Below are 17,055 nucleotides of genomic sequence, written 5' to 3' on the forward strand. Positions count from 1 at the left end.
GCTACCCCCAGCAACGTCGGCAAATTTGCCCCCCCAGTTTTTTAAACTTTTTTTTTGGGGGGGGGGTCAACTTGTTTTTGAGATTTTTTTTTTTTTCAAGGCAGGAAATTCAGGAATTTTTTTTCAAATAAATATTTTTCATGAGAAAAGTTGGATTTGAAGTTATTTTCAAGAAGGAGTATTATTGAAGTGAGACATTTTTTATGATTTAAAAAGGTTGTATTTCTCTACTTAAAAATTGTATTTTTTAAGGTCACAGTTTTCGAGTTAAAACTTGATATTTTACCTGCTTATTGTAGAAAAAGGCAGAATTCTCTACATAAAAAGGTTTAAAACGTTATCAAATAAGTCATATTTTTCTGGAGAAATTTTTTTTTTTTCTTCAAAGATCCAAAGACTCCTGATCAAACTTTTTTTAAGGTAAAATGTTGGAATTAACAAGGTTAAAAAGTAATATTTGTTTTTGATCAAAGCTAAATAGTTTTCAAGCAAAAAATTTTACATTTTGTTTCTGAATAAGTTACTTAGTTTATGTATATAAAACCCCCACAATGTAATGCTGCCTTGTAGTCAACTGAAATGTGATGTTATGCACAAAAAGTGGTTTCCGAACATGAAATCAGCTGAGAGCTTGATTGAAAACATCCTGCTGCATCATTTAGAGCTTGTCATGATTGCTGTTGTGCTGTTGGGGGCACTGCTGAGATTTGCCGACTCACTGTTTTGTGCCAGTGACCCAAAGATGTGGGTGGGGATGCCTGGTGGGTGTTTGTGGATCAGCAGCAACATCTCAAAGCTCACCAAAGGCCAACAAGTCAGTCACTTCGACACTTTATGATTTTTTTATTTGATTTTTTTGTATTTGATTAATTCCCATCCATCATGGGGGTTATGTTCCAGACCATCCCTGCAAGAAGTAACATCCACAATTGAGAAATACCCGATTTAAATACCCCCTCAGGATGTTTTTATTGCATTTACAGCACTTACTTTTTGAAGGTCTTTTGGCACATTTTAATGGAATACAAGAATAATGTGCAGAGGTGCAGGGTTCGATTCCGGCTCCAGCCTCCCTGTGTGAAGTCTGGAATGTTCTCCCCATACCCCCCATACATCAAAGATGAACATTCTCAAATGAAGGCTTTCTGTAGGCGCGAAAAGCAGGATGGAAGAGGATTTGACATTCAATCACCTTCAGCCTGTGTTGAAATACTTCCTGTTTTTGTTCCTCTCAAATTATTACATTGTGAATCAAATAAGTGCGCCACCATCTAGTGGTTGAAAGTGGAATCACATCCAAAATAGATGTGTAAACTGTACTTTGTAGAGACAAAAACAAATCTCCAAATTCTCATTAAAGCACCATATATTTTTTAAACGGGTCAACCTATTAATCAGTTATTGGAATTGTCTTCCTCCAAATATGGGAATGGACACCTGGCCCCACCAAAAAAATCTGCATCAGTCGGGCCCTACCCCTAACGCTTAAGACAACGATGCCAAAACAGAAATGATGAGCATCCAAATGACCTACCTGCAAATTTCACCTTTTGAACTTTCACCCACACGCCAATCCTGACAAAACACATTTACAAGTTCATTGCAGGAAAACGTGACACGAGGCAAGTACAAGAAAACATCACAATCAGGACAGCTCCCCCAGCGCACAGGAAGCTCATTATTATTCACCACAGCAGGTGAGTGTGTGTGAAGCGTGTGTGTGTGTGTGTGTGTGTGTGTGTGTGCGCGCATCACAATATTAGGCAAAGCAGGATGTCGCTTGCGAGCGAGCCGAACTCAAGGAAGGCCAAAGGTTTTTTTTTTTTTCCTTTCCTGGTGTGGCAGCCTTACGCTTCCATAGTATAAAAAGTAGCAAATGGTTTCCGATCAATGCAACAAAAAATAAGAGTTGACATACTTCGGGAGGATCATTTTCACTCCCACATGAGTTGACTTTTCAATTCCTGTGAAGAGTTCAAAGTTCAACTCTCCCAAGTAAAACTTTTCGTTGATTGGATGCACTCACAGGTGGACTTTGGTTGAGTTGATTTGAACTTGGGGAGTTTCTTGCCGAGATTCCAGTTTGCAGCTTTTCCTGTTGTTGCCATGGCGTCCATATCTGACGCTGCGCTGTAGCGCCTACGTGATTTACACCACACACTCACACGCAAATCAAACGCCGTGCGTGCCTGTGTTTGTGTGTGTGTGTGTGTGCGTGTGTATGCGCGCTCGGATGAGGAGGATGAAGCAGGAGTCGGAATGTGTCAGGAGGCGTGTGAAACGTTTGCGTTGGTTCTTCAAGGCGATTGTGTGAATGAAGCACTTGCCGAGAAAGGGAACCACCTCGTTCCACTTGAGCATGATCGACCGCACATACTTGCCACATTTCTTTTGCTTTCACTGGACATTGTGCTGCTCCTTCCGGTGTGCCACCGGGGGGCAGTATAGTACCAACATAGAAGCACTCGAGAGTTTTACGGTAGACTTAGTAAGTACAGTAATAGTAGATTACAATAGTAAGAGCAGTCGCCCTTGGCAGAGGATAAAGAATATATGCCGGTAAGTGTTGTGACATGATCTGCCTGCATGTGTTGCGCCACTGTGATTGATTAAAATAAAACACGTTTTCATCTCACTTGCAAGATTTAACATGAGCAAGCATCAGGCTGTCCAGTTATGGATAAAATGCGAATCACATTTATTTTGATGAATATTGTAGTCATAGCCACTTTTCAGCAAACAATATGTGGCAGTACGAAATCAAACTTGAAAATGAATGGATTATCATTCTAGAATGAAGAATGAAAAAAATTATTACATGAATAAAAATTGAAATGTACTCAAGACTGAAAAAAATGACCGAATCAATATGCTATTACAGTGGATCCCCAATTACTTGTGGTTCGGCACAAAGGTCAACAAAATCTTTTTTTGTTTGTTTTTTCCGTGACATTGTGTGTCCTCAAATTTGATGTGGTATATCCTACAAGTGACTCGTGAACGCCTTCTGTGCGTTTTTTTGCGGGGCTGCCTGCTTCCCTTGGTCGTAACAATTGCACAGCATATCAGAGTCCAGTCCGGTCGCGCTTTGTCTCTCTGTCTGTCCCACATCCAGCAGACATCATTAAGGGTTTAAGTGGGAGACCCATTGCCGGGAAGGCCGCCAAAACGGCCGACTGTTTCCCCGACGTCTCCCGAGAGACAGGCTTGCTTGACATCCAACCACAATGTCCCGCTTTGTCCGCCCTCAAATAGGATGAGGCCACGGCAACATTTTTACACTCCATTTGCTTTGGATTTTTACAAGAGGAGTTTTGTAGGCCACTCAGATTATTTTTAAATGCAGGACAGCCCTTTTTCGTAAGAGCAAAACTTTTTTTGTGGATGTGTCAAATTGTTTCTTTCATGAATCTTTTATTTGCTCTGCATTTCCTATGAAGTTGGCTTCCTTTGCCCGTGAAAGTTAAGATATTTCAGCCTTCCCTTGTGCATCAGTATCAGGTGTCAAATCCGGGGAACAGCCAAATTCCAGAATGCCATTGAAGTGGCTGCCAGTGCGACCCCTAGTGGACAGATTTAGCAATAACACTTCTGGTTGAAAAATTGCTTTGAAGCTTTCCAGATCACCCGCCGGCCGTATGTTCGACACCGCTGATTTTCGTTTCCCACAGATCGTCATTATCAAGTACGAAGTTGTCATGACAACTTCAACTAATAGAACAAAAAGGATTTCTTTTTATTAAATTGCAAACTCGCCCAACCAACGCCAGTAAATGTGGGATGTGGCTATTTGCTGAAAGGTGTGAAGCCAAATGAGATGGATTCCCTTTGTTGTGGATCTTTTGGGGCCTCCTTGCGTGTGTGTGTGTGTGTGTGTGTGTGTGTGTGTGTGTGTGTGTGTGTGTGTGTGTGTGTGTGTGAGAGAGAGAGAGCATGTTTTCACACGTGTAACCATGGCGACATTGTTGCGCTTTTGTGTTGCAGAAGTTTACAGCCAAGAAAGAATGATGAGAAACACTACCCTGAAGTGTCTCTGCAGAGACTCAATGCAAGTGTGTGTGTGTGTGTGTGTGTGTGTGTGTGTGTGTGTGTGTGTGTGTGTGTGTGTGTGTGTGAGTGGGCTGTTCAGTGTGTGTGAGTGTGTGCGTGCATGTCATTTATACTGTGGGCTTCGTGTCAAATGAAAACATCTTATTGACATGTACAAAATGCTATCGCTTCCACTAGTGTGCTATAGGAGTGTGTCATAGTGCGATTGTGTGTGTGTGTGTGTGTGTGTGTGTGTTTGAAGTGAGTGCTGGGTGCAGCATTGCAGCGTGCATGCTAATGCTGCGCCAGAGATGGAGGATGTGGGAGGGGAGGGGAAAAGGCCAGAGAAGGCCCGCCTACACTCACACACACACACACACACACACACACACACACACACACACACACACACACACACACACACTAGCTCGCGATTGGACGCCAGTGCATCGTCAGGTGATGTGTTGATGTGTTGTGTTATAGACATGAAGTGAAAAATGCCATCAGGTGTTTTGGCGGTGCAAGCGTGGGCACACTTTGTGTGCGTGCGCGCGTGTGTGTGTGTTGCTCTCTCTCTATTGCACAGACCTCCACCAAGGTAGAGCAATAAAATAAAAACAAATGCGTGTATAGATTGGTGCCCCGATTTACGACCTTGTTTCGATGAACCAGATAGCTTTACCGAGAGTCCGCTTATCTTAATGCAAAGCAAACGCCCTTGACAGGCTAAAGTATGCCATCGGGGTGGCTATAATCATCCTTTAAGTATCAAATATTTGAACACCTCAGACAAACAATGTAAAAATACTCACAGGAATGTATTTTTTGTCTTCTGCAAAGAATATTTATGACCACTGTCGCTTCTTGAGGAGCTGTGACCGTCTCCATGTAGACCGCATATCATATTTTGCTTAACACCTTTGAAGCATGATTTGTTGACATGTTTGTAACGGATTAAATATGAAATTGGGTTGATAGATTGTATGATGAGGACGTTTGAGCATGTGGAGGTTTATTAATAGTTGCGTGATGAAACGTTAATCATGCCAGTGCGGCACTAATGACGGCCTAGGCCTTTAACCAGTGGGGAGGCCCGCTCGGCCTTGCCCCACCCCTGCGGTGGAGAGGACCCCTGCCCTCCTCAGGGGTCCGTCCATCAGCGTCATGACGCTCCTCGAACGGGAATTGATATTCCGTGAGGGGTGTATGGATTTCCCCTTGACCTTTCAACTCGTCTGTCGCAAGCCTCGCTTCCCCCTCGCAGACTGCTCAAAATGCAGTTTTTATATGTCACGCTCAAATTCTTTTATGGCTGCTTCTCAGCATTAATAGCTATCAAATCATCACAATATCGTGCCCAAAATGGCGGATTAGATACAAATAAAAACAACATAACAGACCAAATAATAAAATGCGATGAGTCCCTAACATGATGTCTTCTTCCAAGTCCAAAAAACAAGTCGCCAAGAGGCTATTTTGTGTTGGTTTATTCATTAGTTCGGTACAAGGATAGTTTGGTAATTTTATTCAAAAAAGTGGAAACAAGAATTCATTTTGTGATTGATAGTTCGATAGCTGGCTAGCTAGTGTGTATTTATGTGTATGTGTTGGTGTGACTACTCATTATGTCATTGACCTTAACTGGCAAGCCGGCTAGTATGTTCCAAAGTTAATTAGTTGGTTTGTTGCTTGGTTGGTTGGTTTGTTCTTCATTCATGTACTTTTGTCTGCCAAGTAAGAGAGATGTGACACCAGAGGCCATTTGGTGATCATTACTTGATTAATTTCCTTTTTTGTTGTTGATTAGTTTCATGGTAAGTTTCATAATTTCTTCTGTCAAGTTTTAACCTCTGTCAATATTTAACTTTCTGTCTGCAAAGTACCAAAAACATGAAGCCAGAAGCCATTTTCTGATCATAGTTGGTAAGCTAGCGATTTAGCTAGTTTATTTAGATTCATTCCTTCTTCTTCCAAATACGAAAAACATGAGCTTTCTAGTTTTAGTTGTTTTGTCTCTGAATTTCTTTTACAATGTACAAAAAATAAAAAGCCGAAAGTCATTTTGTGATCAAGAGATATTTAGTTGGCTAGAGAGCAAAGTTTAGAGTGTTTACAAATGTCTGCCAGCTAACCATGCTAATATGCGCAGTCAAAAAAGATTGACTTTGTTAAAGATGCTTCCGGTGCTAGCTAAGTGCTCTTAGATCTTGGCAAATATTGTTTCTAAGCGTGTCTTTAACTGTGTTTGTCATGTTTGTTTCTGTTTCCATTCTGACATAAAACAGAAGCCGGCTGTCACAGATAACAAGCCAGAATATCACAAACAAATCCTCATTCTGTAGATCGTAAGTCTTCGGTTTGCCAGAGACGTTCATGTGGTGTATGTTAGTGTCTTTGCTCAATCTTTGTGCCTCTTTGCTGATAAAAATAATCAGAATTGCGTGTGAAGGTCGCCATGGAGACGACATCCAGCTGCATATATGGACACATTTATGGTTTGGTGTGTGTGTGTGTGTGTGTGTGTGTGTGTGTGTGTGTGTGTGTGTGTGTGTGTGTGTGCACATGTGTGTGGGTGCTGACCCCAGGAAGTGACTTGATTACATAAGTCTGATGGATTTGAAATCGCAGCCTCCACTCTTATACACAATTAACACACACTGAAAGACACACACTGATAAACAAAAAAAAAAACAAACAAAAAAAAAAGATGCCTTCAGGATGCAAAAACCCACCGACTCGCGTCATACACTCAAACCACCTAAAACACATATTTCGTTGTCTTGGTTACCTGCTCACTTTGGTTCGAAATAATCTTGTGCCAAGTACGAAAAACGCATACCGTACTCATTTTGTGAGGGCATTTTGTTTGTTGGCTAGTTCCGAATGAAGTGAAGGTTCAATTTGTGATTAATGTTAGGCCGACTTCCCTTGTGAGTTTCATTTCCTGTAATTGTGATCAAGAAGAGGCAAATGGCCACTTTGGCATCAATGTTTGTCAGTTCACTTGTGAGCTAGCTGGTTTTCAGTTCCTGTCATTGTGATCAAGAAGAGGCAAATGGCCACTTTGGGATCAATGTTTGTCAGTTCACTTGTGAGCTAGCTGGTTTCATTTTGTGAAGAACGCGAGTTAGTTCTATTTTGTCTCGCAGCTAGTTAGCTAGGTAAAAACACAAAGCCAAAGGTCATTTTGTGATCAAAGTGCCAGTTGGTTTCATTTAGTGTTGCAGTGAGTTAGTTCGCGGATTAAATACTTGACAAAACTTGAAGTGCCAAGTCATTTTGTGATGAATGTTACTTTACTCATTCGGTGGCTACGTTGTTTTGTGAATGAGTTAGCTGGTTTGTTTAATTTTGTGATGCAGTTATTTAGTTTCATCATTTATTTCAATTGAACTTCTTAAGCCAAGCACAAGTTAGCTCGTTCACCGCTTTGTGAATATGATGCGTTCGTTTCATTTTGTGTCACGGTTAGCCGTCTTGCAGGCTTCAAATCACATGCCACGAATGGTCTTTTTTAGGATCAGAGTTAATAACTTTCCATGCTGGGTAGCTCGTCGTACTTGGTGCTAGGTAGTTTCAGTTTTTGATGCGGTTGGTTACTTAGTTGTTCATATCATTCATTTCCATTTTTATACTCATTGTGTCAGGCACAAATTACTTTGGAAGTTAGTTCATGGCTTTGTTAGCTTGTCCATTGGGGCCCAAATGGGGCATTGACCCACCAAATCCAACGATTTGCCAATTGCTGCCACCTACAGGAAAGGAGAGGAACCGCCGCACACATTTTGATCGTCCCATTGAAGTCGTCCTGAAATGAATATGTTCAACACGTTGAACATTTGCAGCGGATTCACGTTGACGATGTTGTTGTTGTGGAGCGCAGCCGCCGCCGCTGCTGAGTGCGCGCGAGTGTGCGCTCTGCAGGTGTAAAAGAGTGATGGATGAGCCTATCACAGTCTAGACAACAAGATCAGTCAGGAGCAGTGCACATAAACCTTTGACGGTCCTTTTTTTTTTCTTTCCCCCACCGCACCTTACTTTTTGCTCTTTTCCTCACATTTGTCAGCCTTGTGTGACTATCTATCGATCTCAATCGTGAACATATGCGGCTAGTTATTTATTGCCCCCTTCAACATTCCGACCAAAGCTTGAAAATAACATTTTTCAAGCTTTCGGAAAACATGACGGGAGAGATTATTTTGTGATTGCAATTTCTTAAATACTGCTTCCCTAGTTCCGTGTTGACTTGGCTTATTTTGTGAATCCGTTTGTCAATCAGTTGGTCAGACAGTTTTCTTCTTGGTCAGTAAGCTAGTTCGATTGTTTGCTACTAACTTATTGAGTCAGTCAGCTCGTTAGTTGTTTAGTTTGCTTTTGAGCTAATTTTTTTAGTGGGTAGGTAAACAGTTAGTTTGCAAAATATATTCTTCTGCACAGCACGAAAAACTTTCCAAAAGTTTATGATGGCTTTGTCATTGCTCTTAGTTCGCTATTTAATTGAATTTAGTCAGTGAGTTAGCACGTCTGCTGGGTATGAAAACCGTGAGGTGAAAAATCATTGACAGTTAGTTACATATGCCTAGTACAAAAAAACCTTAAACCAGAATCATTTTGTCATTGATGTTATTCGGTCAACTTAGTCAGAGAGTGAGTTAATGTGCTAGTTAGTTACTTAGTCCATCAGTCAATTTCCCATGTCAACAGCACCCCTCACAATTTTATTCTGATATTACAGCATTTTTTTTTCCATATCCGTAAAGTTCCAGGAAAAGTATTCCCCGCGAATATTCTTAATCTTAAGCAAATATGCACACCTTTTCACTCTCAGCCCCACCCCAGGCCTTGTTGCCATGGCAATGAGACTATGTAAACGATTGACTTGTCACTCCATATTGACACTAGTCACACAGTGTGTTGTGGCAACAGCGCGCTGGACAGGTGAAGGACAGACGACGGCCGGCAGGCCCGCCGGCGACGGATGGATGGACGGACGGCAGACGCTTGTCAATCCCGGCAGGCCGCGTTTCCGTCGTGTGCCGCACCACGACAACAATGTACAGTATGCAGCCTGGCAGCAAGTTGGCGTCACGTCATGCCACAACGGGGACTTGCAGACATGAAATACTGAGGTGAAGTAAATAGGCTGCATTGGGGGTGTCCATATTGTATATTACATAGGATACGATCATCACATGGGACTTCAAATGAAAAAAATATTGAATGTGGCTTTCATCAATACTCTGTTTACAATGAATGGAGCCCGACTCCAGTGTTGGTGTCAACGTCGGGGGGGGGGGGGACGGGACACTACTGGTCAACAAATGATATTATTTGGTTTCTGCCAACAGTTAATTCACTAATTCATTTCACACACACATTTAAACATCATGTATTGTTAATGAAGACGTCACAGCGGGCGTGCTTTACGGAAGTGACAGAAATGGAGGAGTGAATGCTTTAATTTAAAAAAAAAAAAAAAGGCTATGCGAGCGTTATGTGCCGTGATGTGTGCTTTTAGACTCAGCGAAGCTGTGTTGTGCTATTAAATGGTAGCTTGAACGAGCTCTGTCATTAGCATAGCGTAGGAGGCCAGGAGGCTGATTGAATAGCCACTTGGCACTCAGGAGACCATTTTCTTCATCTTGTTCTGTGATGTGATGTGTTTGAATGAAATCGCAATGCATGAAGAACAGTGCGCTTTGATGTGCCTTTTGATTAAGGGGCACCATAATGCCCCCTGGATTCTTTTTTAGGTTGAAAACTGCCACCAACAAGCCAGTTTCTTGAGAGTGGCTGCTGCATTTTTTTGGGGGTGGAAAACGGAAGCAGTGTGACTTAACATGAACACTGGTGAATGTGTGTATCATGAGTTGGCCCACAAAAAGTCTGAAGAAGCAAAGCCTTAAAATAAATAAAAATAGAAGTCTGACATTTTGGACTAAAGTAGACATTTTAGACTCAACTGGCTCAGTTGTACTTAACCGGAGTACTTTTTTTTTTTTTAAATGCTGCCCCCAAAGCCAATAACACTTAGCAACATGAAATTTGGTAGTTATGTTGATCATGAGTGGACCCACAAAAAAGTCCCAAGAAGCCTTGTCTAAAAACACACAGGCAGCTGTACCCAACACAATTATTGAAAAATAAATGCAGCCCTCAAACCAGTTCCACTGAGTAACACAGTTTGGTCGGCGTGGAAATCGTGTAAAATAAAGATCGATTGTATGATGGATTTATCTTGTATGATGAGTAGACTCACAAAAACAACCTCTCAAGAAGCCATGCCTGGAAAGAAAACACACAGGAAGTCTACATTTCACATGGAAATATACACGTTTTCCTGAATTTGGCCATTTCTGGGTATCTTGAACAGACTTACTCTTCCTCCTTGTGATTTTGTCCAATTGCTGTAAAATTTTATCCACACATATGTGACGGTTGAATGATCCTAATTTGCCTAATGTTGGTCATTGGGTGTGGGTGGAGCAAACCTTGTTGACTCTTGCAGCGCCCACGATAGTAGTTTTACAATCTGGCCTGTTGAAACACCGAGACATAGCAACCAACATGAAGTTTGGTAGACCTGTCTATCATGAGTAGACAGACCCACAAAAAAAGTCCCGAGCCACCATGTCGAAAAAAAAGCCCGGGAGGTTTGTCCGCCTCTCATTAAATGGAAAATATGAGGTAATACTCGATGAAATACATTGGTGAAAACCGAAAAGACGACAGCAGCGTTTATTAAACATAAAATGGAGTCGTGGTGATTGAAGCGATCCACCTTAAAAAGTCATCCAGGCTGGCCCCGCCTTCCCTCCCTTGGTGAGTTCCCCGGGGCACTGCAGGCAGCCCTACCGGAAAAGGCGCTTCTCAGACGGGACTCTGCTGCCCTGTTTGGACGTGTCGGTGCCCCCCCAAGCCCAAATCCAAGCATCCCCCGTGCGTCTCTCCCTCAGTCCTATCGGCAGCCCCCTCCGACGGCTCCTTGGCTGGATTTTGTCTCGGCTATCGCGCCTTCCCTCCCCCTGCGTGTGTTCCAGCTGCGAGGAGGCGGAGGAGGCGGAGGAGGAGGAGGAGGGGGGACTTGGTCTTCCCTTTTATCGGATTGATTTCTGACCCAATCGGGAAGGATCCGGGCTCCGCTCTGCGGCGCTGCAGTGGTGTGTCACGGTTGTCTTTTTTTTTGTCTCTCTCGTTGCTTTCGAACGAGGGGGACTATATCGATTTTTGACCCCCCCCCCCTGCTTTGGTCCTAAGAATTCCACTCCCGGCCTGTCAATCATTTTTCTCCCACCGCTGCGGTCCCGTCAAGTTGCCGGACATGGACGAAGCCCAGTGAGGGCGCTCCACACGCCGACGTGATTCGGTCCGCTCTGCGGCGCTGCAGTGGTGTGTCACGGTTGTCTTTTTTTTTGTCTCTCTCGTTGCTTTCGAACGAGGGGGACTATATCGATTTTTGCCCCCCCCCCCCTGCTTTGGTCCTAAGAATTCCACTCCCGGCCTGTCAATCATTTTTCTCCCACCGCTGCGGTCCAGTCAAGTTGCCGGACATGGACGAAGCCCAGTGAGGGAGCTCCACACGCCGACGTGATTCGGACACGGATCCCCGCCGAAGGTAAAGATCCTTTCGCTTTTCTTGGGGGGAGGTGAAACTTTGCTGGCCGTTTTTACGTCGACGTTGTCGCTCGATGAGTTTTCAGTTGGTTTGGAAGCTTATTTGAAGAGCCTTTTGGTTCCCTCGTCTTCTCCGGTGGCCCATTTGGGCTCCTTTTTCCGCCACAGGTGTGAGACCCCAACCTCCGGGTTCTCGTTTTTTGGAACGTTTCACCAGTCAGATTTGCCGCAAAGTGAGCTAGCTCGCCGGCGGGGCGGGGGAGAGACGAGAGCTCCACACGGGGAACGAGTTCCCCGCGCTCGGCTCCCCTCGCCCGCAGCCTCCAAGTCCCTCTTGAGCAATGTGGACGTTTTAGCCGCAACTTTAGGCGCACTTTGTTTGACGCGTCGGTTCGCACGTCGTCGGGTACGTCAATTCCTCGCGTGTAATTGCCTCGATTGGCTCCAAGTTGTATCCGAATGCAACTTTTGGACGCGGTACATACCGCCGACCAGTTGCTGCCGCCCACCGCTGCGTGCTATCCAGCGCGCGGGCGGCTTATCCGCTGCTTGTCTTTCAGCGAATGCGACGTGTGGTGTTGTCACATTTGAGATTTGCCGAATTGTACAGCGGTTAAACAATGTGGTTGACGTCGAATGTAGGACTCGCCAAGTCCACCGTGAGTCCCCCGAACCCGGGGGGGGGGGGGGGGCACAACACAAAACCTGGCGGTTTGGTGCGGGGAGCGTGTTGCAATGACTCAGAGCGGGGCATGCGGATTTCCGCCGAGTCTGGAATCAGTTTGACCGCACTACACGGGCATTTTGGGTGTTTTTTTTTCTTTTTCTTTTAAAGGATGCGAGTGCAATGAGTTAGCCCGGTGAACACTGGTTGCTGCTGCTGCTGCTGCTGCTGCTGCTGCTATGTGTTCGCGGTGCAGCAGCTCGTTCTTCCTGTTGGAGTGGTTTCCCCACATTGCCAACATAAGCTGGTCCGGCCCGCAAAAAAAAAAAAAAGGAGAAAGCCACTTTATTGTCACCAAGAGTGGCTGGCCGTGATGTCACCCACTTGGAGAATGAGCAGCGTCATGTCTGTTTCTTGTTGTTCTTGCTCCTTCGCTGTCATTTTCTTGGTCCCCCTCCCCCTCTCCATCTGGGTGTGTCCTGACTTATTGCGTTGGGAGGGGGGGAGTGGGGGGGATCCCGCATCTTAGCTCTCCAGCTTGTGACCTCCAAACGAGGGCATTGCCGCCGATGCCGCTTCACCTCCACTATTGGGCTAAACACCGAACCGGTTGGTTTTTCTGGAGGGTGGAAGGCGGGCCACGCGCTCTCCAAGATCCTCAAAAGCCATTTGCAGCAAATTGAATCCAGCGAGAGGATAATTGTTGACGCAACTACTCTGATTATTATCTATTCATTTTTTAAGAGTGGAAAAGAAGTGAGTGATCTACTTCACATCCGCTCATGCCACATTTGCATATTCCCTCATCTTTCCTTTGCCTTTTGTCTCGTACTTGTCGCTCAAAACACCACTTGACTGTCTCGCTCCCAAATGGGGGTGCGTCAGCGTGGCAGATGAGAAGGCAAATGGCGGGCTTTAATGAAATAAACAAATAACATGATCCATGTGCTGTCTTTTTTTGACTTTTCCCCCCTCCCCCAAATATTCGCAGGCTTTTCTTTCCCCCCCAAGGGTGTCTGGGGAGGTGCGCCAACTAACTGTCTGTTACATGCGGCATTGCGGGAGATTTGCTGTGTAATAGCAGCCCAAGATGGGTAGAAACAAATACTGGCTTTGTTTTGACCTTTTCAGGGTGTTTGTTTTGATTTGATTTTTTTTTTTCCCCTCTAAGGGTGTGCCCACTATCATTTCTGAACTAGGGGTGCACCAGTGTGTGAGTTAGTGTGATTTTGAGGCAAGATAAAATGAACAAATGGCTTTTCCCACAGGCTTTTTTTCAAAGGGTTATCTGGGGAGGTGCACCAACTAATAATCTGTGAGCACGTTCCCAAACTGGAGGTAGTAGCTCACTAGTTCACAAAATTGCGCGCGCGCCATTGCGGGAGATTACGGGTGTCATGACAAGCCTTGATGAAATAAGCCAGTGATGGTAACAACAGGCTGTCTTTTGATTTTTCTTCCCACAAGTGCGGGCATCGATGCGCCAACTATCAGGCATTCCCAAACTGGGAATGCACCAGTGTCATGTCGGGCCAAGATCAAATGAACTAGTAACATTCTCCAGGGCATCTTTGCACCATTCCAATGGGAAAAATTGGTTTTGTAATACACTTTAATGCAAAATAAAAAATGAATTAGAGTATTCAGTTCATTGATGGAGCGATCAATTACAAGAGCGACAGCCCGAATTCCAACGTTTGCTTTCGGAACCGTCTTTGTTTAACTACAGTGCCATCAAGTGGCCTGGCATGCAAACGGCAGATTTATTCATCGATTTGGAATGAGGAAACGTGACTTGACTGGTCTAAATTTTGCTTTGTCAGCACCAGTCGGCAGACGTTATCGCAACCTGTCAGGAAATCGGGAACCCCGCCGCGAGTGTCGGATGGAATTCGGAGCCAATGTCAGATGGGCCTTGAGGAAAGAAAGCAAAACACGCAGCGACATCACGCCGTGCAGCGCTTATTCAATTAGCGAGATAGGCCATTCCGTCGTGTCACTCAGTGAGGCCGACCGGCCAGCGTGTCGTGGCGGTGCGTCATGCGCTAATCAGCGGAGTCACCCGGCGAGTATTTACCAGACAAACGGGCCCAGTCAGCCAGCCCGCCAGTCAATCAGTCAAATCTCACCTGGCGCGGGTTTGAAGTCTGTCTGGCAACGTCGAGCCCGAGCGACTTCCCCTTCCGATACCGAGCAGCTGGATGTTTACGAGCGGCTGCTTTATGTCCGCATCAGCGAGCCGTCGGAAAAAAAAAAAGACAAAGTGGGACCGTCGCGGGCGGCTCCCCCACGTCCTGCGGCAAATCCTTTTATTCCTCTTTTAGATTTTGAAATGGATCAGTCTGCTCGCAGCGGATCGGCAGCCCGCTGCAGGTTAATGGTGGTTATTTATTTGACAGCGTGCAGAGAATGTACTCGCCCTGCAACACTGAACCCGCAATCAAGGTTGAGCCGGCTAAAAAGTCAATCCAGGGTGTCCCAAATAAAATTTGCTGAACGTTCTAAACAGCCGCTCCTGACCCAACTGCGAAAGGTGAAAAGCCGCAATACACAAAGACAATGTGTGTTTCTTTGGGTTTTCCTGGAGCTGCAACTAACGATTATTTTGAGGTCATTTGGTGATCAAATCAGTTGAACAGATCAATTTGATCATCGATTAGTTGTCGATCAATCAATTAGTTGTTGCACCCGTGCATGCAACAATAAGCGCATATTGGCTTTTTGTTTCACGTATTCCAAAATAACGGTCAATGTACAATGACTTGATGATAGACATTTACCAGCCAAATAAGAGAACAATCGATGAAAATGCTTCTCTGAACCCGCGCTGCCCTCCGTACAAAAATCGAAATAAAAAATGTAGGGAGGTGGTCAAAGCCGGCCCATTGATTAAGTGCCATTGTTCATTTTTACAGGCAAGTATCATTTGGCGTGGCACATGCCGCCGGTGTAATACCATGTTGTGCCACAAGGCGCGGGGCAGCACTGGTGTCTACTGGAAGAGGAGACGCAAGAAGAAGAAGAAGCACTTCTGTTTGTTGCAGTCCGTTTTGTGTGAAACGAACGGTTGTTCAAAAGTTTGTCATGACCAGAACATCGCTCCAAGTTCTCTTGGCCCATCGATGGCGTTTGACACAATACGTTAGCATGACGCTCGTTTTCGTGACATTTCTTCCATGCACACGATCTCTATTTCACAGTTTTTCACCTTATTGCGAACATCTGCTCCGTGTTAAAGGGGATTCACTAGAATTGGCAGTCAGAGTGAGTATTTTATTTTTTGGGGGAGGGGGCACCTCATATTGCCAAGATCACCCTTGATTGTTTGCCCCCCCCAACCCAACCCAACCCAGCCCGTTTGATTTATGCCTCAATTGGGTGGCGGCCCGCCCGGCGTCCTTGGAAGTAATAGCATCTCACCTCATCTTCTGCGGCGGATCTTTCAGCAAACGTTCCTGTGTGTAAATACAACCTCAGCCGGGACCCGTGTCGACATTCAACAAGAGTTATGCGCGTAACGGCCGCCCCATGCATATTGGATGAGTCGCTGATGGATACCCCGGCCGGCCGGCAGCCATGCCAACAAACAAAATGGCAAACTACAGACGCGAGGATTAACAATCGCGTTGTTGCCGTGTTGCGCTTAACACGCGTACGACATTAAGTATCGACACCAGACAACGTTGTTATGGCCTATGGATCGATTTTAATTCATAAAAAAAGGAGTTTTCTAATTTTTTTTTTTGGTGGGAGGGGATCTGCATAAAATTTTCGGCAAAATAGCTATTCAATAAATTTTGGCATATGGCTGCCACAGCGAAATGCGGCGAAACGTGCAATGATTGACATTCATCGTTTTAATTTGCAAAAATTTCTGAAACAACAATTTTCACTCGGTCATGCTCATGAGTTCCGCATAAGAGAGATCGGAATAAGCAGAACCGCCGTCGTTCATTTGGCGAAGCGCGTCAGAGTTAAAATAACAGCACAAAACTTCTGACAAAGCTTTGCGTTTTACCATTTCCCCTCCTGGCCGTTGAATTTCGTGCACGAACGAGCTTTTAATTTGATACCTTGGAAAACTAATTTCGTTTGGCTAAAAAAAAAAAAAAAAAAAAAAAGGGGGGGGGGGGGGGAGAGGGGGAGGAGCGCGGTTTCTCCCACTTGTTAAGCTTGACTGGCGAAGGGGGAATTCGGGAAGCCCCTGCGAGGAGGGCGCACGCACAGTCGCCTCTTACGTAAGTCGCCATCAATTATGAATGGACGCAGTGCAGCAGTGGAAGCGCTTTGGCCTCCGTTGAAGAGATGAACGCAGCAGCGCAGCCCGACTCGGACCATAATAGAGCTGTTGGCCTTCATGACTATTTGATGGTCGCCCGCCTTTGTCCAAAGGGAGAAGCCATTTAAGCCGCCTGATTTATTTGCCGTCATTTGATGAAACGGGGAATTCCACCTTATTAAAAAACAAAACAAAAAAAACCACACACACCCAGGCAGGCAATATGAACTGTTGATCTTGAACGCAGTCGAACCTCGTGGCAACGTACTTCGCGGGACATTACGAATCTGGACGTTCTACGGCAGTTCCTTGTAAGCATTTTCAATAAAATGGCCGCCAACTGCGATGTAGAATCCAGTATAAAGAACGTTTAGAGATGTAAAAACACAAACATGTCGTACGCTATAAACATGTCAGCAAATGAAAAGTGCCTTCTCCAGTTTAGGATGTGCCGCAACCCGAAGCCGTG

At 44.9% G+C, this 17,055-nt stretch overlaps 2 protein-coding genes across 4 annotated transcripts in view; both read left to right on the forward strand.

Moving 5' to 3' along the window:
* The window catches only part of gpr37l1a (G protein-coupled receptor 37 like 1a), a gene marked incomplete at its 5' end in the record, with an annotated part of 25,399 nt that extends 20,876 nt beyond the window's left edge, over positions 1-4,523 (forward strand). Inside the window, 2 exons of the mRNA XM_019860447.1 lie at positions 3,985-4,052; positions 4,513-4,523. Coding sequence (XP_019716006.1) covers positions 3,985-4,052; positions 4,513-4,523 — 79 coding nt within the window. The remainder of the gene's footprint in view (positions 1-3,984; positions 4,053-4,512) is intronic.
* A 6,879-nt stretch (positions 4,524-11,402) lies between these two features.
* The window catches only part of LOC109510289 (plasma membrane calcium-transporting ATPase 1-like), a 56,152-nt gene continuing 50,499 nt past the window's right edge, over positions 11,403-17,055 (forward strand). For all 3 annotated transcript variants that reach the window (XM_019860488.1, XM_019860486.1, XM_019860487.1), the window contains exon 1: positions 11,403-11,644. The gene's annotated coding sequence lies outside the window, so the exon portion shown is untranslated. The remainder of the gene's footprint in view (positions 11,645-17,055) is intronic.

Source organism: Hippocampus comes, unplaced genomic scaffold (genome assembly GCF_001891065.2).
Source record: "Hippocampus comes isolate QL1 unplaced genomic scaffold, H_comes_QL1_v1.1 scaffold106, whole genome shotgun sequence".
Lineage (NCBI taxonomy): Eukaryota > Metazoa > Chordata > Actinopteri > Syngnathiformes > Syngnathidae > Hippocampus > Hippocampus comes.